Genomic DNA, 21,999 nt, shown 5'->3' with positions numbered 1-21,999 from the left:
GGGTTCTGTTGTGTGTTACTTTAGCATTAAACTTTTCTGAATTACTGAAGATGTAGTAATAGTAAAGGACAACTGAAACAAAAGAGCTGCTTGTTTAACCTTTCAGAGTGTATCACTTTCTGGTAAAGAAAATCAAAAGCAAATTAAATTGGAAGCATAACGGTAGGCAAATACACAGGTAGGCAAACCACTGGAAAAAAAGTGTTTCATTTTGAAATAGTTCAAAGCAATGGCAATGCTAACCCAAAAGATACTAGAGCTAATAAAAGTAGCAAAACAATTTTACCACGTTTTAATTCTGAAGGCATTTGAGTTTATCTATTTTTAATTTTCTGGTTTGCCTTTTTTTTTTTTAATTTATCTTTCCTTTCTCACTTTACATTCCTTTTCTCAAAAGTTGAAAATTGTGACCTTGATGGAAGAATCCAGAAATAACAAAAGTACATGTAATCCAGGTACAATCCTTCTATATAAAAAGGAATTATGTGTACAAAGCTGTCAGATTAAATGAACCTAACACATAAAATTATTACAAAACTTAGTCAAATTTCAGGCAAGGGTCACAAGATTTATTAAGTCACCTATTGGTAATGAATGCCTGGATGTGAGTCAAAAAGTAGATTATGTTTGGTTAGTTGGTTTATCTGAAAATATATATAAAAGCTGAAACAACCTCAAATCAAAACATTATGGATACCCAGACAGCAAGAAGGTTACTTTAAATCTGAAGACAAAATGTTGTTTAATTTCAAATACAGTGCTGTCAATCAAATCAAGAGAAATTTTAAGACTGAGGCAAGACTTCAGACATATCAATCAGGTCCTCTGTAGTTGAAAGGCTTGGACACTTTCCACTACAAAGGATGGGAGAAAAAAAATTACTGCTGCTGTAACTCGTATCTGTTCCAATCTATGTCTACTTAAAGTTACCCCTTTTACACCATTATAACTCACTATGCATTGAACTAGATGCACCAAAGAGCTAACAGTTTGGAGTCAGTAGCTGCAAGAGTGTATTGCTATAGAATTTTCTTTTAGATTTAACCAGGTGTTTAGAAAAGCAGAAAATCAACATCTGGGAAAATGAGTCCTCAGTCAAAAATTGTTTCAGATTGCTATGACCATTTAGAGCCATAGCTTTAGCACATCAGCTTAGGATCATTAAAGCCAACCTTGTAAACAAATATATATATATATAGACACCTTCATAAATGATTGATGTGATTTGTATATCTAAACATCTCAAGACAACGTTAAAATATATACTCAGCTTTGAAGATGTATGTTTCTTGAGTTATCCCTTCAAACACATCATGTGGGTTGTAAAGAATAAGTCTGTATTACATATCACCTGCAGTATTTCTAATAAAGTAAATGAAAGCATATTTTAAAAGAAAAAATTTAAGAAGTTATTAATTTGAATCATATTCTAATGATACATGAAACTAAGGAAAGAAACTAAGAAATTAGGGAAGGAAGAAGGGAAGAAAGTAATTACACACTAACTTGGCAGCTGACATCCATCCCAGCCTCGAGAAGCACCTGTACAACAGCTTTGTGGCCATTACGTGCAGCAAGATGCAAAGGGGTGTGTTTTCTTGTGTTGCAGTTCATCAGGTTTGGATATGCTTTGATGATCATTTTTACCACACGTAGACGTCCATAGAGCGCTGCCAGATCCAGAGGTGTTTCTAGTTTGTTGTTCCTTATTGTAGGGTCTGTTAGTTCTTCTAACAGAACAGCAACTACTTCTGAATGACCATATTGAGCTGCACAATGCAGCGCTGTTTCATTTTCATTATTCTGTTAAAACAAAACAAAAGCATCAGAAATTCATGTTTAATCACACAATGGAATTGCTCAGCTTCTATAAATTGCCTCCATGAGATCACTACAGACAGGGTTTGCAATATAATGTATGGTAATGTATGTTAAATGCTTCAGAATTATTCCGCTAAAATTTTACTAATAATACATTAATACTTCAGCTTTGTAGCTCTCCAGTAGACTTGGTCCCTCTATGTCCGCACTGTTCCAAATCCATCTTTAACAACATGCCCCAAAAAAACGTGTTGTTCATGATATGCTGAAATCTGTAACCCTTCTTGATTCAACTGTTTTTGAAACCATGGTTGAGTCCTTCTCTTAGAAATACTCTGACACTTAAGTCTCTATTCTCAGTTTAACTGCTACTAAGAAGGAGAAAAATAACTGTTACAACTGAACCCAGGACACTGCTTTTAAATCATAGCAGTTTGTTACTGGAGTTGTGAAATTACAGAGAAAAACTGTATAATGAAAATGTATCAGGCACAAGGCTAGTTTCATACATCACTATAAAAGTTTCTATCAAGACAACAATCAAAGCATGTAGTAAGCAAATAGCAACTGCAGATATTAGAAAGACAGCGCATCACGTAAGCGGCTAGTTTTCTCAGAGCTCCAGGGAGATGTATGTGTGTGTTTTATATCATATGAGTATTTGTAAGCTGTGGATTGAATAAGTTTTTACTGTATAAAGTGATGCTCCCCAAGTCTTTCCCCAAACTCTATTTAATGATCTTAATAATAAATAGATATTGAGAATAAGCAGTATCTTATTTAATTGTTCTCTTCCAGTTCTGCCTGTATACTTACAATCCCAAACAGACAAATAATTTCAGGCTGAGAGGAAGGAAAATTATTTATAGAGTTCTCTGAATTTTATATACCATTTATATTATTAATATATCTTATGTAGGCTCTATGAAGACTTAAAATAGGCTAGACACTACAAATTTGAAAATTGTGTACATTCAATGCCTCTTCTGATATATGATTTATAAAAAGTTGTGACAGTTCTGAAAATGTTGTATAAGTAGAAAGCCAATAAGCTAATGTATCATATAAAGAAATCAAAAAATTAATGGAAATTCACAAAAGATACTAAACACGGCTAGAAATATAATTCTAAAGCAATGAGATAAATCCAAACCCATAGGCTTTATATCTCAAGAAAACGATTGAATAAAGATCTGGGGACAGAGAACTGAAAGTAGAAAAAAAGCTTTTTTTTTGCAAGACAGAAAGGGTGAGAAAAACAGAGAAATGAGGCTCCGGCCTCTTAGACAGAAGCTAGCTAGAATAAGAAAATTCATGTTGCATGATAATATCTAGAAAGGTGAAAAGGGGGACAAGTTTTTTTCTTTCTAGTAACAATGTTTCTAATTCTGTAATCAAGAACTTAATTCTTGGGTTTGTGGTCGTAATAACAATGTTGTCAATTTTATCTCATCTTGTAATTTAAAATGACTCAGATGAACCTCAGAGACAGAAGAGACGGATCAATATGTTCAGATAAATTTAATGGTGCAGATAAAGTCTTCAGGTGTCTGCAAAACCACACAAGATCCCAGAGATTGGAATGTGTTTCCTGCTAAACTGCGAGACAGAAGCTGGAGAAGAGCCAGGTAGAAGGTGACAAGTTTCAATTAGCAGACATGGCTCGATGACTAGTAATCTGTGCGCATTATTCAGACCACCATGTGGTCTTTCTCTATTATATAGACCATAAATTCAAGTTAAAATATGTACTATCACAATACTGAATGGCTGCAATGTTCTACCTGTGATATGCTTTTTACGTGTCATAGTGTCTTTTAGCATATCCTTTATACAAGACTGGGGAAAGAATTTTTTTAATCTGCAGTTCTATACCCAAAATTTCAGCCACAAGTATAGACACAAATGACAAGCACAGAATCATAGAATAGTTAGGGTTGGAAAGGACCTTAAGATCTTCTAGTTCCAACCCTCCTGCCATGGGCAGGGACACCACACACTAAACCATGTTGCCCAAGGCTCTGTTGAACCTGGCCTTGAACACTGCCAGGGATGGAGCATTTACCACTTCTTTGGGCAACCTGTTCCAGTGCCTCATCACCCTCACAGTAAAGAACTTCTTCCTTATAGCTAACCTGAACTTCCCCTGTTTACGATTAGGCCCATCACCCCTTGTCCTGTCACTACAGTCCCTGATGAAGAGTCCCTCCCCAGCATCCTTGTAGGCTCCCTTCAGATACTGGAAAGCTGCTATGAGGTCTCCACGCAGCCTTCTCTTCTCCAGGCTGAACAGCCCCAATTTTCTCAGCCTGTCTTCATATTGGAGGTACTCCAGTCCCCTGATCATCCTCGTGGCCTACTCTGGAATTGCTCCAACAGCTCCATGTCTTTTGTATTGAGGACACCAGAACTGCACACAATACTTCAAGAAGTCTTCACGAGTGCAGAGTAGCGGTGCAGGATCACCTCCTTCAACCTGCTGGTCATGTGTCTTTTGATACAGCCCAGGATATGGTTGGCTTTCTGGGCCAATTTACTTTTAGATTTTCAATAGCTCATGGACAGAACTCTACAGATGAGCAGCCAATTGCAGTCTAATTTTGTGTACAATTCCCACAATTAAGTATGAAAACCAGATAATTGCACATAAAATGACCAATTATGGCAATCTGTGTCTACAGTTACTGTATTTACATATCTGATGGAAACAGTTACCCAAAAATATTAGATGTATAACTATATCCACATTCTATGAGGTAAACAGCAAAATAGAGATTTATTATACAATTGTCAAATAGATCTATATATACAATATCTGCTAATGTTTCATTTTTTTAAGCATTTCTGGGTATCATATAAACTATCTGGAATCTTGTGTGAACAGTCTCATATCATAGTTTAAAAGTATTCTGATTTAATATTCAAAGAGACATAGAAATTCAATCGACTACAGCTTTTTTCTCAAAATGTGGTGACTGGCCAAAATTTCAGCCACAGGTATAGACATGTAGAGACCAACCAATTCGAATCAGTGCTGTTGTGAAGCAACCAAAATTTTCTCTCTCTAAAGAAAGGCTATCCAGATGAATTTTCATGCAAAGAAAAAAACCAAAAAAGTGTATTTAAAAAGAACATGGTGCATAAAAGCATCTGTAAATCTGAGCAAAATGTTATTATTTTCAAATGAACATTGTTGAACATTCTTGCATAGCTTGTTTCTTTGCATTTGCTAAATGAAAGCTGCATTTCAGTTAATGACAAATCAAACTGATTCAAAATTAAAAAGGACTAAGCATCACTGAAATACAATAGAAGAATCCAATCTGGACAAACATGATATTTAAATTACCCACACATATGCAGGTCAGAAGCAGCACTGGATAGATTGTGTTATCACAGCTGAGAGTTACTACCTAATTAAAAGTTAATAAAACATCCTTTCCTCTTTAAAATGTAAAATAATCAACCCAATTCAGGTATAAAAGACAGAATGATTTTTAACTTTCAAAGAGAGAATTAAAACTTATTTAAATGCCCTCTAAATTTATCCACTTTGACAATTTAATACTACTTACATAAAATAATTCACCTTGGAAGCAAGAAGTTTTACTGAGGAGAGAGGATAGAGTTTTTAAGTAGGTTTTGACAGAGTCTGCCATCTTCAAATTTAGGAAAGGAGGGAATGCCTACCAGACAGACACAGTTGGTTCAGCAATCCCAGATACCCCTAAGATGGAGGATGCTATAGAGTGTGTTTCATGGACTGGAAGAAACATTTTAAGAGATAGAAGTAGTTTACGATTGCTTGCAACAGAAATGTAATAAAACTTAAATCATTTTACTTAAACTAGAAATCTCAGTTGTACGAAGAGAAATACTCATAAATAACATAGTTGGACATTTCCCCTTGGACATTTCCCCTTCTAGACCTACTATGTTTCGTTTCCTCTTCAATCTACAACAAATTGATACTAAGATACTGAAATCCTTTACTGCATGCTACCCTGCTCTATTCTATTTTTTCTTTCTCAGTGCAGTTTAAAGCTATGTATTCTAATCCCTAATGAACATTCCAGTAACAAGTGGTGTCACCCTAGGGTCTGTAATGAGACCTGCACGATCATCAGTGACACAGACAGTGGGATTTAGCACACCCTCAGCAAGTTTGAGGATGATGCCAAAGTCAGTGGTGCATCTGATTCATTAGAGGGAAGGGGATGCCACCCAGAGGTACTGTTACAGGCTTGAGAAGTGGGGCCATGTGAATCTCATGAAATTCAACAAGGCCAAGCACAAAATAATGCAGCCAGGTCACGGCAATTCTTAATACAGACTCAGTAATTAAATTATTAGAAGCATCCCTGCCAAGAAGGACTTGGGGGCACTGGTGGACGGAAAATCAGACGTGAACCTGCAATATGAACTTGCAGCCCAGAAAGCCAACCATATGCTAGGCTTCGTCAAAAGAATTCTGGCCAGCAGGTTGAGGGAGGCGATTCTCACCCCCTAGTCTTGTGAGATCCCACCTGGAGTGCTGTATTCAGCTCTGGAGTCCCCAATACAAGAAAGACATGGACCTGTTGGAGCAAGTCCGGAAAAGAGCCATGAATATGATCAGAGGGCTGGAACACCTCTCCTATGAAGATACACAGAGAGTTGGGCTTATTCAGCCTGAAGAAGAGAAAGCTCTGGGGAGAACTTACTGGAGCTTTTCAATACATAAAGGGGACTTTTAAGAAAGATGGAGAGACTTTCTACCAGGGCCTGTAGCGACAGGACAAGGGGAAATGGTTTTAAACTGAAAGAGGGCAGATATAGATACAAGGATAGGACATTAGGAAGACTTCTTTTATGATGAGTGTGGTGAGACACACTCATGATGATCTGGGGAAGTCAGTAAATACATTAGCTGTTAGGTATTTACATATTATGAGTGTGTCCTGAACATTTTTCCTCTACATTGCAGGACATTGCAGAAGAAGTGTCAAAAGGCATTAAGGAAATGTTCATGTTTTTTTATGAAAATTACAATTCGATGCACAGGCAAATTCTAGAGTACATGAAATACATAAATGTGAGGAAAAAGATGTGTTATGTCTATAAAGAAAAACAGGCAGAATCACAAAACAGAGAACATCACCAAGAAATTTCAGAAGTGTTCACATTTTTCCTGTACACTTTTCACTATTCATATTCTTCATATATATTAAAATATATACTTTGAACTTGATGCCTGTCCCTGATGTCATTCGCTCATTTTGCCTGTCATTTCCTGCACTAATACCAAACACTACATATTGACCTGTATGTGGCTGTCAGTTTTTTTGTTTTGTTTTTTTTTTTAGATTAGGTTTTCTTACCAATTATATAATTTTATTATCTGAGTTGCCATAATAAATGTTTTTGCTGCCCAGATGTTTTTATATAAACAAACATGCAAGTAGTTTGACTGTTAACAGCACACCTTTTTATTATATTTATTAATGATTGACAAATCTTGAACTCATACTATCTAATAAATCTTTGTTCAATTTATAATTTACATATTTTCAAGTCTTCATCAACAAAGTTTAAACATGTTTTATAATTTCCCCATATTTTGTAGTTTAAAACATACACCATGCATATAAGCTGAGTCCCGTAATAAACAGTGACAGAATTATTCTTACATAATTGTTATGCTGTAACCATTTCCTGTGCTTAGAGCTGCCAGTCTATGTTCCACGACCCCAATAAAATAATCATAATTTAACTGTTTGCCTCTTTACTGTTTGGGCCTTTTTTCTATTTTATGTAATAGGAACAGTAGGGGGCATTCAGAGCTTTAGATGCTGGATATGGCTGGATATGGTCCTATGATGCTAGTTAACTGCATTTTAAATGGGTAGAATGTAGTTAATTAATTTACAATATACTATAGCAAATCCATTAATTCATGTATTACACATTTAGGCATCATGAGCTTCTCATTTATTTCTTTGTGTTGTTCATTACTTTCACTGAAGTTTTTAGAAGCATTTCTTTTACATAGAATTTCAATAGAATAGAAGGAAAGTAAAGATGTATTACAAATTAGTTGCAATAATTTTTAAATTATTAACAAAATTATTCCCTTAAACCGAAAGCACATATATTCCAAAAGAAAACAAACAAGCAAGCAAACAAACAAACAAAAACCGGGAGGGGGGGGGGGAAGTTGTCTGACCTGAGTATATTATTTAGTGTGTTAAAAAAGAAAATGGCTATTCTTCTCTCCAACTCTCAGAAGAAAAAACAAGGAAGAAAAATCCCAGGATTTCTTATAACCCCCTCACTTACAGAGTTTACCTGCAAATAAGCAAAAGCTTCAGAAATCTAGAGTCATGCGAATGAATGTACAATTGATATGAGGGTGAAGATGTCAGTGTGGTGTTATTTGAAGATCTATGGCTGGAGATGGCTTTATATCAACTTGGCATTTCCCTCATTCCATGATATGGGCAATATTCTCCTGTGTAGAGTGCTAATTAACAGGGGAAAGTTGGCACTAGCAAAGTGGTCAGCCAGCAGATTTACAAAGTCAGAAGATCTGTGTATGCTTCAATTTAACTTAAAGTTTAATATGATCAAGATGACTTAAGGTCCAACATTTCTTGTGAGGATTGCTCATTTTCCGTTATGAAGTTTTTGGATTAAATGCATAAACTGCAGGAGATCTGACAACAAAACCTTTATAGAGTCAGCAGAGTGTAGAATCGGATGTATCCCTGCTTTCTGCTCCAGTGATCAAACCAGAGAGACTGGACAGCACACCTAATGAAGTCTGAGAATATTCTATAAGTCTGGATATATATTTGGGATAGAGGAGAAGTAGGTTTGAATTTACATTTCTCTTTCTGACCTTACTGAAGTCTTCTTCACTATCCCTCTCTCAAGTTCCTACACAGCTTCCAGTTTTCTGTCAGCAGAGTATAAAGAATCTCTTGAAGCAAATGGATAACATGGGATCAGAAAGTCGCCTTCATATTCTGCTGCAAAAATAAAACTGAGAAAAACCCTTCTCTTTGACAAAAAAAAAAAAAAATCATCCTACAATTCAAGTGTTTTCACCCTACATGCAACAGCTGATGAGAATAAGAAACTCAGAGGAACTCCTAATCTGCAACTCAAACCACAGAATGACACGTTGTTTTTTGTACTTTTCTTGGATGAGTCAGAGTGTTACAGGATTTCCCAGAAGACTGACACATTTTATTACTTTAGTTTCCTATATTTCCTGTACTAATACTTGATAGTCATATCATACATATCGTAGTTATTTTGTCGATTCCAATGGCTAAGTGTACAACTTCAGATATCAAACAGATTATTGAAAGAAGGGCAGCTCAAACTGGTTAAGTGTTTGCAATTTAGGTCAAACAATTCTCATTTTCTCACAGTCTGCCCACACTAACATACACACTGAGAGTGCAATTCATTCATTAGATTGTACTTTGCCATTTGAGGTGCTGTAGGGCACCTTACTTGGAGTCCATCCACATGCCTTATTTTGATCACTTGAATAAACCTTGTTGGCTCCTGTGATTACACTAACCAGAATATTTTTTTCTTTTGTGGAATAAACCAGTGCATGGCAGTCATAGTCTACACGCAGACAATGTGGACACTAAAATTTAGATCTAGATCAGGAGCTGACTCTCACCTTTACATTCCAATAATTTCCAGATTACCCTGCCAAATTCAGTAACTTACAGTTATTACTCATCTTTCACTGCTTACTTCCATTGCTCAGGCAGTTCAGCTGACTATAGACAGTGTCAGATTTTAAATGCCTTATTTCTTTATATTCTTAAATATTAATCCTATGCATGGACCATATAAGAATACACAGAATGAAAAGAGGTGTGCCATGTTTGACAACAGAATGCAACACATTTATCCTGCCTTTATCTCCCGTAATACTAGTATCATTTTTTCCTGGTATTTATGTGTCCTTTCTGCTGCATGTGCAGTCCATCTGGTTTGTCATTTATCTCTGCATATCAATTCATTTACAGTACACTCACAATATAGCAAGAATATTAATTTTATCTCAATTTAATTTAGAATCTAATGAAGTAAATAAGACACAGTTAATGCAAATTTACATTAGCATATATATAAGAACCATAGTTACAGTACGTCCTTGTATGATTTTTCAGAAACAAGCAGAAGGTTTCTTCATACTTTTAAAATCTAATATCCTTTAGGTAAGTCCCATTCAGAAGAAAGATAGCTGGTATGCTCATATTAGAAGATTTTATTAGTCTTGGAGAAGTTACTGAACAATAGAAAATAGTAATTTTTTTTTTTTTTTTTTATAACTTGGCTATAAATTTGCCAGACCTAAAGAATATGTGCTGCTTTTTTTCTGATAATGTACACAAATATTTTTAGCACTTCACCTGTTCGTTCACTCTGGAGTGTGATGGCCCATGATGGATGAGAATCTTCACAATGTCTACGTCTCCTCTCCAAGCAGCCAAGTGAATAGGAAAATAACCTTTATTATCTGCCACATTAGTTGATGCTTCATACTGAAGTAATTTGAGAACTATATCCCTGGAAAACAGGAAGTAAATCTAAAAATTGACAGATAGATTATTACAAGTTTTTACATGAACATACATATATTACCAAGGTTCTTACCCTGAAAACCCACTGTATTTCAAGAGAAACAGCTACAAAAATGAAGATCAGTCATTTCTAAGAATGAAATAGATAGTAAAACATAGCCAAAATGTTATTAATTGTAATGCTTCTTACTTCTATGTACCCATCAACACTGTTATCATTGGTTCTCTGTACCTGTTTATTCCAACAGGATCACCTGGCCATGTAATCATTATTAGAATTTAACAGTCCAGGCCACGTGCATGTCCCTCAAGCCAAACCTTCCTGGCACTAAAGGCAGAGAAGTACTCCTCTACCCATCACTTCTGAGTTCTGGAGGCAGCAAGACGAGAGAGTAGCTTCATGGATATGGTTCTTGCAGTAAGGCTTAAGCAAGTTTTTCTTCTTTAAGGCATTATCTCAAAGATAGAGTAAACAATTTAATAAAGACCTAGTTAGAGATATACTATCTTCTCTGGAATTACTGCTTCTGTTTTCACTTCCCCACATCCAGCTTCTTGAGAGAAGTGAGGAAAAAAATTACTTATAATATTTTAACTGTTATTATATTCCTCTCAGATTTTCAGTGTGACTTGTCATACATTAAATTAAAGATTAATATAAACTGACATATTGCATCCCTGTACTGAACTTCAATAGTTGGACATAAAATCAGCTGTGCAGTATGAATACGTTATCAAGTCTGTCAGAAAGTAAATAAATTTTGTCTTATCTCTCCATTTGTCTTCTCATAGTTTGACACAGTCAGGCATCATTAATTATTAGGCTAATAGCATCTATGATCCAGTGTAGGCAGTTCCATGCATATTTTTGCTGAATATGGAAGCACTGGCTGTCACTGGTTTGGCTCAAAATATCAGGGCAAGAAGGAAGCTCAGTGCAGCCTATGCTACGACTAAAAGCTAAACCCTTGACTACAAATCAAGACAGAAGGTAAATCCCAAAGCCATTGTTCTTCCAACCTTGATGGCACCCTATTTAATTGCCTATCAAGAATAAAATGTGGCAAGTAAGAGTGAACACATCCAGGTCAAAAGAAACTCTCAACTGTATTCAGAAGATTTCATGGAGATACTGGAGTCATCACGCCTAGGCTTTGGGGGAGACTTTAAGCTGGATTTTGCTTACTCCTGACAAGGTCAAATAAATAACATGAAAAGAAACAAGAAAAAGCAGCTGAACTGCAGAAAGACTTGCTATACAGAAAGTTCCAGAAAAGTGACTCCCAAGAGAAACTTTTTAGTAAAAATAAGGTTTGAGAGACTTCTCATGTAATAATAGTTGGTCTTGCAGTAGTCTAATGAAAGCTCGAGATACAGAGTAGTTTGAAAGGGACATAAATCAAATGAAACAGAAATTGAACTAACTAGGGAGAAAAACCAGAAAAAAAAAACACCTCCACAACTGCAATCTCTAGATAATGATATACAGCAACTATTGGCAAGAGTCTGTTGCAAGATTCGAGCTACAAAATAGAACCTAGATCTCCTTCATCCTTCAAGGATGTCCTGACCCATTATACTTCTCTAGGGCGAGTCTTTTTTAGCATTTTGTTGGAACTTTTTCATTTTGTAGAAATAAATTTCAGAGAGAAGGCTGACATCCCTTAGCCCAGTAACATTACTGGGCTAACTAAAATTACTTAGGGAGGTTGAGATTCAAGTGTCTGCCCCAGATATGAGTTAATTACTTATATAAAGCAGGATAGTTTCAAAAGAAAAGAGAACTATCCCAGAATAAGGGGAGGAGGAGAGAATTCATCACATACAATGATCAAACAAGCACCTGAACACTGGTGTACAACAAGTATCCCAGCCAGAAATTACTGCTTTGGCCATTAATTCTTATGTTCTCACTTTTCCTGAAAAAAATTGAAATCTTGCAAGTTCATCCTAATTTAATGTGTGAAACATTAAAACTCCAAAAGTTTTCAAAAGACAAGAACTCCTAAGTGGGAAGGCTCTTGTGTCACAAGATTGTACCCAATATTGAATTTGAATATCAAGTTTCAAATCTGAAAGAGAGTGTAAAGCGATTTATTTGTTATTTGTGGTGACTAATGAAATTACAAACACCAGGTATCTGTCCAATTCTCTTGCTGACAGCGCTACCATTGCAGAAGGATCTGTATGGATAACAGGTCCAGAACCATCATGATTTATCATGAAATGCCCCATGATGTATTGCAGTTTAATATCACAGTATCACAGTATGTTAGAGATTGGAAGGGACCTCAAAAGATCATCTAGTCCAATCCCCCTGCCAGAGCAGGAACACCTAGATAAGGTTACATAGGAATGTGTCCAGGCGGGTTTTGAATGTCTCCAGAGAAGGAGACTCCACAACCTCCCTGGGCAGCCTGTTCCAGTGTTCCGTCACCCTCACTGAGAAGAAGTTTCTTCTCAAGTTTAAGTGGAACCTCTTGTGTTCCAGTTTATACCCATTACCCCTTGTCCTATCATTGTTTGCCACTGAGAAGAGCCTGGCTCCATCCTCATGACACTCCCCCTTTATATATTTATATACACTAATAAGGTCACCCCTCAGTCTCCTCTTCTCCAAACTATAGAGACCCAGCTCCCTCAGCCTTTCGTCATAAGGGAGATGCTCCACTCCCTCAGTCATCTTAGTCGCCCTGCGCTGGACTCTCTCCAGCAGGTCCCTGTCCTTCTTGAACTGAGGGGCCCAGAACTGGACACAATATTCCATATTATATATAATATAACAATATAATATAACAAGCTATAAATGTGATGTCAGTAACTGTTAATTATCCCACTATCAGGGTAAGGGGTCATAGCAGCCAGGAGCCATTGTGACCTTTCCAATAGCTGCAGTTATATCTGTGGCTGTACCTAAGTCCACATCTTGAAGTTCTGTCTGGTCTGACTTCAGCAGAAGTTTGGCTAATGCTGTGTCTGAAAACACTGTTCGGCTTTTGTAAGATTTTTCAGCTTTTGGGGGATTTTATAGTTTATATTGCTATGATTCACTTGAAATCTTTAATAGATTCAGTGTTTATACAGTGATATTTTTACTTTCCTGGGTAACTATTGGTTTATAGTCACTATTAAACATATTAAAAGCATCAATCTTTGCAAGCTAAGGCTCGGCCTTTTGTCAATCAAAAATGTGCAATGGTACAAGAAACAATCCATTAACGATGAACTAGAGAAATGTGATTTTCTCCCTTTTTAAAAAAGGCTGAGTTTAATAGACCATATTAAGGGCTTAGACTCAATTCCAAGGAGGTAAAATATATTAATGGATTATTCTGCATCTTCCTACAGAACTGAAAGTTTGGAAAATGCACAATATCTCTTTTAACAGTATCTTAATTTCATTTATTTATTCAGAAAAAGAAAAAAAAGATTAATGTGGTCTAAAGAAAATATGTGGGTTTCTAGAATGCAACTAAAATTTTAATTTTTCCAAGGAAGAATGCAAAAATTGTGAAATGAGTAAACAAAACTTATCATTATTATGGATTCATATGTTATCTTTTGGACAGTCCAAAATCACATTCATGTTAGTGCAAATCGTGCTTAATTTCAGTTGAGTTTTCATCAGTTCCTTATCTCTGACAGAGGAATAACCCAAAGCCTTACATTAAAATTTTCTTTAGTGAAAACCCAGTCAGTGTTAACACAGGCAGTTTACAAACAGGGTATCAGGGCTGCAGTAAGTGGAGCAGCTCTTACCTTGGTTACAGTGCTTGAATGGGCAGCAGGGAGATAAAAGCTATGAGGTCCCATACAAGGTAATAGCTATTTTTTCCTCTTTCAAGTGTATAACTACTGACTATTCTTATCATGTTACTTTTATGTTGATTAATCTATACTGTTTTGTTTCATGATATTGCTTCCTTAAACATTCAATGCACTATACATGTGTAAGTACACACACAAGTATATTACAAAATTTTCTGTTGGAATTTCCTACCAGCTAAAAAGAATTAGAGCCACCACTACCAGTAACAATAATAAATTTACTCAAAATCAAGGAAGAATTTGGAAGAACCAGCATAGACTCAATAGATTCTAAACTGCATTTCCTATTTGTCATTACTACATGTTGGTGTCAATGTCAGTGTGAAAATTTCTTGTATTAATATATCCCACTGGAAAGAAGATTATTTCAGTAAATCACGGATTGTCAACTTTCTGTGAAAATCTCAGAGCTATGCTACATGGTTTTAAATTATGCTGTTAAATAACATTCTACATAGAAACTAAATGTGAGGCACTTACTTGTGTCCATTTAAAGCTGCATGATGTAAAGCAGTATAACCTGAACTGTCTGTGCAGTTTATATTTGGTCCTCGCCAGATGCTGCAAAGAAAGCACAATTGTAAAGTCAATTTTTTGGCTTGGCAAGTACAGAAATGTCAGAAATTTGACGTATAAATAATCTAAAGACATCTGCAACAACTAAGAGACAAATTATCTTGAAAAGAACTTAAAATAGCAAATGTCATACTGATATCAATATAATTTATTTATAAAAATAATTTTACACATTATGAACTTTATGTAGGGCAGTCTCAAAGACTAATAACTATTCTGTCACTTCACTATGACCTGTTCTCCTACTATTAGTCTGGTAATTACATTGAGGTTATAATCTGATTTTGCACTACTTTTTTCACAAAATGTATTCATTGACTTTAGGTCAGTTACTCTAGATTCATATAAACATAAGATTAGTGAGAACCAATCATATCCTTTAAAGGAACAGAAAATATATTTTTTTTACTTGGCCTGATATTTTAGCTCCCATTTTAACCAATTACATTTTGAAATAAATTACATGTATACAAAACAAAAGTTTCCTTTTTGTTGTTGTTTTTATTTCTGCATTTTACATCACTTATTTTTACAGTCAGCTTCATTATATACCTCATGTAACTAGTTTCACTATCTATTATGGAATCTTCACAAAGCAGCAAAGAAGATTTTTTCCTTTCAAAGTAGAAAAATTTGACTGCTAGTCTACAAAAGCAAACAGAATCCCCAAATCCTGAAAACTGGATACCAGAGGCATATTGAATCCCAGCAGATTTTTCTCTGACTACATCTGAATGCTTTCTGAAAGCATTTTTTTAGTGTCACACAGTTTTCAGTCATTAGTATTACAACTTGCAGAACACAAGATTATGAGTCCCGAATTACAATCTGGTTTTTGTAGTTGCTAATACAGTGTCAAACAGTCTTAATGAAAGTTGTATTTTCCCTTCACTTCATACCTTAGAATCAGTTGTTGCAGTTTAAAGAAAACAATCTGAAGCTAACAGGTAAAATGAGTTCTTCGTACTGGCTTTTTTCATGATCTACATCAGTAAAATGACATGCATGCTTAATGAATGCTTTTAAAGAATTCTTTACTACTGAATCTGTATTTTATTACCTATGGAATACTGATGTTGTAGAGTGGTGTTTTTTTCATTGTGTGTGATTGAAAGATTAATTAGCTCCTAAATTTAAGCAGTTGTTTCTCATAAGTAATACTGCATGCATATAGATTATTTGTGTAATATATTATGTTCTGCACTGAGGAAAATTCTACTTAGTGCTGAGTGCCTCACCTCTCCCTGCAATTTAATTTCTTGCAAAGAAGCAGAAACTGAAGTAATTTTTATTTTTTTTTTTTAATCTGCTCAGAAGTCTACAGATGTTTCTTTCTATGAAAGGCAACTTCAAGTTAGGAAAGTCACTCTAATCTTTCCAATTAAAAGAAATTATCTTAACTTCATGATGTAGTAAAAATTGCGTCCTTGAAACGATAGTTCCTCCATAATAGACACATCATCTATACGACAGAGACAGGTTAAACTTACCTATTGAGAGGCATAAAGTCCTCATCTATTTATATTCTATAACCTCATTTATATTTTTACATAAAACTTTATTACTTATTTTAAATATTAAAATAATCACATAAACAACCAGAATATTCATTTACTTGGTTTTGCTTACTTGCTTGCTTAGGTTTAAGTTGTTAGGATTTGTCTTTTGGTTGTTCTTTCAAAATGCAACAAATCCATGAGTTCAAACATTGCTCATGATGAATTAGGCCTTTAAGCCCCCACCCCGAAAACCAACAAAAACCTAGTTCTTTTCTCCCCTAATTCTATCCTTTAATTCACACGCTCAAAATCAGAATTTGGTTATCAAAGTAAAGAACACAAGAGACATGAAAACATCTTGGCTGCAGGCATCTCTTTTCCTTTGGGCCTGTGCAGAAATCCCCTCCTAGGAGGTCTTGCATTGCCATAGTATTGCAACATTATTTCGCACAAAATGGATGCAGGTTCAGTAAATACACTGGATATTTATGCTCTAATAACTGAAAATTAAGTTCAAACTGGACAGCCCATGAATAGAAATTCTTACACCCTAAAATTCCCAGCTGTGTTGAATAGTTCCCCTAAAGCTCTTCTGCAAACAGATGCAGCAGGACAAAAGTCTAATGGTGTATTAGCTCCATAAAAAACATCTGACTTCAAAGAAAAGTGGGGTGCAGAAAGAGGAAAACGTCTAAAGAGCCCTTCTCTGGCATCACCATCACTGAAAATATATGAGGAATTATCAAATGTATTGATTTATCTGTGTATTAAAACACTTCAATAGTTACTGTGAAAGTGACATTAAGGAGAACCTGGAACAAAACAAGTTACCACTCAGCCTCCAGAAAAGAGTATTTTTTTCACAGAAGATCAGCAGCTCTTTGGATTACTGTTAATACTGAATATTCTCAAAAACAAGTTTCTCCTAATTCTTTGATTCAGTCAAAAATCAGACTTCTTAATCTTACATGCATTATTAAGTTAGGAATTTTTTTCCTATGTACATTAGTAAATTAGGAAAATCTATCACTTAATGAATTTTAAGAGAGTAACCGAACCTACATTTTGTGGGGGGAAAAAAAAAAAAAATCATTTTTCTGTCAATGACAAATTAAAACGCTGAATTAAAACATGATCATCAATTAGCTTCTTCCATTTTATTTTGCCAAAGTGAGGCATAAAGAAACTGAAGTCCGTTATGCTACTTACACCGTTGCCAGCAGCAAAAAGACCTTCTTATTATAGTTTGCTGTCACTGTGGACAAAGAATACTGACCTTTTGAACTGATGTCATACACTAATTGGAAAGACTCTTTACTTGGTAAGAAAATTAACATTTTTTTCTCTTTTGTGAGCTGAAGATAATACATGCAAGAAGTAGCATTTCAAAGCTGACATGAAAATGACAGACTAAAGAAAAAGATGGTTAGTTGATTGGTATTCTGCTATGGTTTTTGCTATATGGAAAAAATAATAGGGAAGTCATTTCTTCATGCAAAAGCAAGGAAATCAGAAATTAATTCTGCTAATTTTAATCACACAGGAAGACTCCCTATCAACAGTACAAGAACCATGCATACATGCACAGAATATCTGTTGCAAGTTTGAATCTGTTTCCATCATATCTCCACTCTGTACTTATATATATATATATATATATTCCATTATTATTTTGTTACATGTGCACTAATATTTGTGACCTTTGTATGGTAGTTTTGACAAGGTGAAAAGAAAATATTTTTGGTAAAACAATGACATAAGTCTGTAAAATCCATAGAAAGGTGCCTGATGACATCAGTGTCTGTCTGCCCATTGGTTTCACTTAAACCTTAGCTGACAGCTGTCTGGTAACTCTCTTTTGAATTTATTTCTTCTCTGTAGCAAGAAAGATGACACTGTCTAGGTGGAATCAGTTGCTTCAGAGGAGATGGATAGAGCATGGTGTTCATGACTGCATATTTTAGGGTCTAAACCCTGTTGAGGGATGACAGAGGATTAGCATATGCTTAGTTCTCATCCCTCCCACTCTTCTCCCCACCTTCTTTCCCAGGTCTTCAGTATCTTTGGAAGCTCTTCCTAGAGAACCGATGATCTTCAGGACAATAAAAATAGTGAAGCTGATCTTGCCAGGCCAGTTTTAACTGTGGGAAATCCTAAACTTACTTTCCATTGCTATAGTACTGCAACATTATTTCCTACAAAATTAACGCAGGTTTAGTAAATATACTGTTCCCACTGATGTTGTTGGCAAACAACCAACCAGCCTTGATAAATTTAGTTTCCACACTGTTCCTGTGTCCTATAGAATAAATACGTATTAAAGGAATATGTGCTGTTCTGAGCCAAAATCTTCCAATGTTTCCAGGTTTACTGTTGTTAATAATGTTGTTGTTAAATTGTCAGAAACACATAGCATAAAGTTATTAAAGCGCATAGCCAGGCTCCTCTGTTCATTAGTGCTCTGCCTATGTTCACACACATTCTCAGTCATGCAAACTGAACTTATACAAAATATATGAACAGTTTTACAGAGCATTTTTGAAAATGCAATTTTTTACACAATAATATGTATCATCAGTTATTCAGACACAAAATAATAACCCTACGTACTGTGAACAGCAGCAAGACATTCTCCATTTTGTGCACAAATAAACTGTCAACCATGTTGCTCTAACCTATATAAATTAATTATGTTATTTATCAAATACAGAAATGTTTGATTTTAGTAAATGTGACCCTTTTTTTCCAACAAAGTCCTCTTTGATGGAATCCAGTGCTATGTAAGATATACAGTAAAAAGAATGTATGACTTTTTCTTGTATGGCTTTACCTATATTTACACTACTTTGCTGAATTTGAGATACATTTTAAAATTACTTCAAGGAAAGTAAATTCAAATATTTGTCTTTAGTGACACTAGGAAAAAAAACTTTTAGAAAGTCACATTTTAAAGCATAATGAATAATTAATAATAAGGTACTCAAAATTTGTACATGGAAAAACATCACCCAAAAATGCATTGTAAGAATCTTTTTGAGCAAGTGCAGCTATATGTCTTAAATTAACAAAAGTAGAGGGTGTCTTGAGTAAGGCTATCTTCTTTCCAGTATTAAAAACAGCTGCTGCCTGTAGCAACTGAGAATTAAAAATGAAAAATAAAACTACTACTAATAAAAATTTTAATTATTAACTTAAAAATTAAAGAGTAGAAGGGCAGAGGGATTATCAATCCAGTTAATACTGCTTCTTTAAAGTTAATTGCATATATAATTCCAATTGTTTATTTAAGTGCTTGTGTCGTATTAGTCTGAAATGTGACTCAAAACCATTCCATTTTTGAATGTGTGGAATGTGTTTATTTCATTGTGATTCCTGCTCTTCAGTTGTGTCAATATGAATAATACAACAAAATCTATGGTCAACTAATCCACGGGATTAAGTATGTCATTCAAGCTCAGGCTCTAAAACATCTTATTCCACTTGTTTTCTTTAACCTTGATCTGTTTACAGTCTTGGCCATAAATAGTCTAAGTCTGGAAAACCGAGGAATTTCACTGAACTGTGATTTTATTTCCACATTGATTCTGTTCAATTGGTAAGTGGTTTCTATTTAATACGAAATACTGAATATAGTAAATATTATGAGGGGGTTTATTATATAACGGTTACTTATTACTATACTCGAGTGGTTCCTATATAACTAGGTCTCAGTCCTACACAGTGGTCTCATAACGAGGTAAAGTTATTTACACAAGCTACTTCTGCCTTCAATAACTTATGCAAAATTTTATCTCTTAGTGAGAAACTGAGTCCATGTATCTAGGGACTGTTACCTTGACGTCTCCTAACGCTGGACATCATACATAAATTTTATTGCAAGAATGCATTGCCTGTGATCAAAACAGATATGAGAACAAATAGGTTATTATTCCTCTTTAGGGATGCATGATCAAGTTAATCCAATGAACTTTATTTCAGCAAAAGCCAGGCTTTTAAAAGATTGCTACCTGTATAAAATGTGCAGATATGGCCTACACATTTAAGATTAAGATTTATAATGGTAATATGAAATTACTATTGGAATGGAGTGCAGACAATAACTAAAGGTAAATCCAGCCTCCGCCTTTCTTTGGCAACGAAGATATCCAGAGATAAAGGAAATTTTCCTGTGCAGTAAGATACAAAGATTCTGCTCAGATATCAGCATTCCCTTCCTATCAAGGAATTAAGTATTTCAACTTAGAAACTGAAGAACAAGTTGGGATAAGCTAAGAAAGCCATTTGATTCCTCACTATTCTCAGGGAGATATAGCAAACATTCACAAAATATACCACTGGGATGCTTCAGGGGTGTCTATCTGTGATGCTAGGCCGCTCTGAAAACCAGAGAAGGGTTTCTTTTTCCCAGCTGTCGCAGAAGCCTCCAATACACATATAACCCCTTTTGAATGTTAACTGCAAACAGAAATGTGAAAATAAATTAGAAAAAGAAGAGTCACTCACTACCTTCCAGTCTATCTAGGGCATAAAAGCATCAATAGCTACATCATAGCACTCATTTACACTGAGCATTCCTGCTGCATCTGTTGTGATTGAACTCTGAATTAGGTTTTCCTCTTGAAAACCTGTCTAAGAAATGCTATGTGCAGTAACAGCAATATCCATAAAGATGGACATCAAGCAGTGCACAAAGAGAAAAAATTCATAAACTCACAACATTACGAATTTAGCAATACTGCAGTGTTTACTTTCTGTGGGTCATGTTTCTTTCCTCCATGAAAAGGTACAACAATAGTTGGTTAGAAAAAGATCTTTTTCCAAATACACAAACATCAGGATCAGCAGTTAAAGTGCTAACACACGCACAGAAGTAAAAAGGGCAATTTAAAAAATTGTATACATAAAAGTAGAACAGAAGCATCATGTCCAACAATGTAAGGCTCAAAACGAGTATCTTACCTGTAATTATTGCTTTTCAGGTTTTGTGAAATATCACTGCTAAACTAACACTGAAATTTAACCAACTACATCTGCCCAGACCAAAATTTGGTGTAGGGTGGCAGCATCTAAAAGTATACAAATAACCTTAATGCCAAATAGATAACCCAGTATACTTGCTCATTACCATTCTTGCTGCTACTAACTATATCTGTAGAAGGACAAGGCTAGTACAGTCATTAAGCCAATCTGCCATCCACACTTTCTCCAGTTGAAAAGAACTAAGAAAAGATTGATTCTAAATGACAGAAGCCCAGTGTGTGTGGTGGAAGAGAGGCAGAATACCAGGCATAGAGATGCACAAGTCCTGGATATCCAGAACACCCCTATCCATGGTAAGTCACAGAGTCAATGTGACCTTTGACTCACAGAGTCAATGTGGCCTTATCCTTTGAACAACCTGAGAATAAAAAAAGAATTGTAACTGAAAGAAATAGAAATGGTCTTATAAAAGCATATTTTGATACTGTTAGGACTAAAGAAGCAACCCCAAAGGAACTTTTGAGGCAAGAAATTACAGAACCTGTATATGAGGACATCATAGTAATTGTGAAGTACCCAAAAAACAGGCTAGAACAGCACTAAGATAATAGAAACTACAAAATTTCATAAATGTGAGTTAGGTAAACAGCTCCTGCATATATCCACAAAGGAGCATAAAGAGACAAGAGCAGGTGGGAGAA

At 35.2% G+C, this 21,999-nt stretch overlaps 1 protein-coding gene across 5 annotated transcripts in view; it reads right to left on the bottom strand.

The window, feature by feature from the left end:
• The window catches only part of ANKS1B (ankyrin repeat and sterile alpha motif domain containing 1B), a gene marked incomplete at both ends in the record, with an annotated part of 478,018 nt that overhangs the window by 412,093 nt on the left and 43,926 nt on the right, over positions 1–21,999 (bottom strand). For all 5 annotated transcript variants that reach the window (XM_080616729.1, XM_080616728.1, XM_080616730.1 and 2 more), the window contains 3 exons: positions 1,507–1,803; positions 10,245–10,401; positions 14,724–14,804. In XM_080616729.1, the coding sequence (XP_080472855.1) occupies positions 1,507–1,803; positions 10,245–10,401; positions 14,724–14,804 (535 nt within the window). The remainder of the gene's footprint in view (positions 1–1,506; positions 1,804–10,244; positions 10,402–14,723; positions 14,805–21,999) is intronic.

Source organism: Psittacula echo (assembly GCF_963264785.1).
Source record: "Psittacula echo genome assembly, chromosome: 1".
Classification (NCBI taxonomy): Eukaryota; Metazoa; Chordata; class Aves; order Psittaciformes; family Psittacidae; genus Psittacula; species Psittacula echo.
The sequence above is the reverse complement of the archived record's forward strand: the minus strand, read 5'-3'. Positions and strand labels throughout refer to the sequence as shown.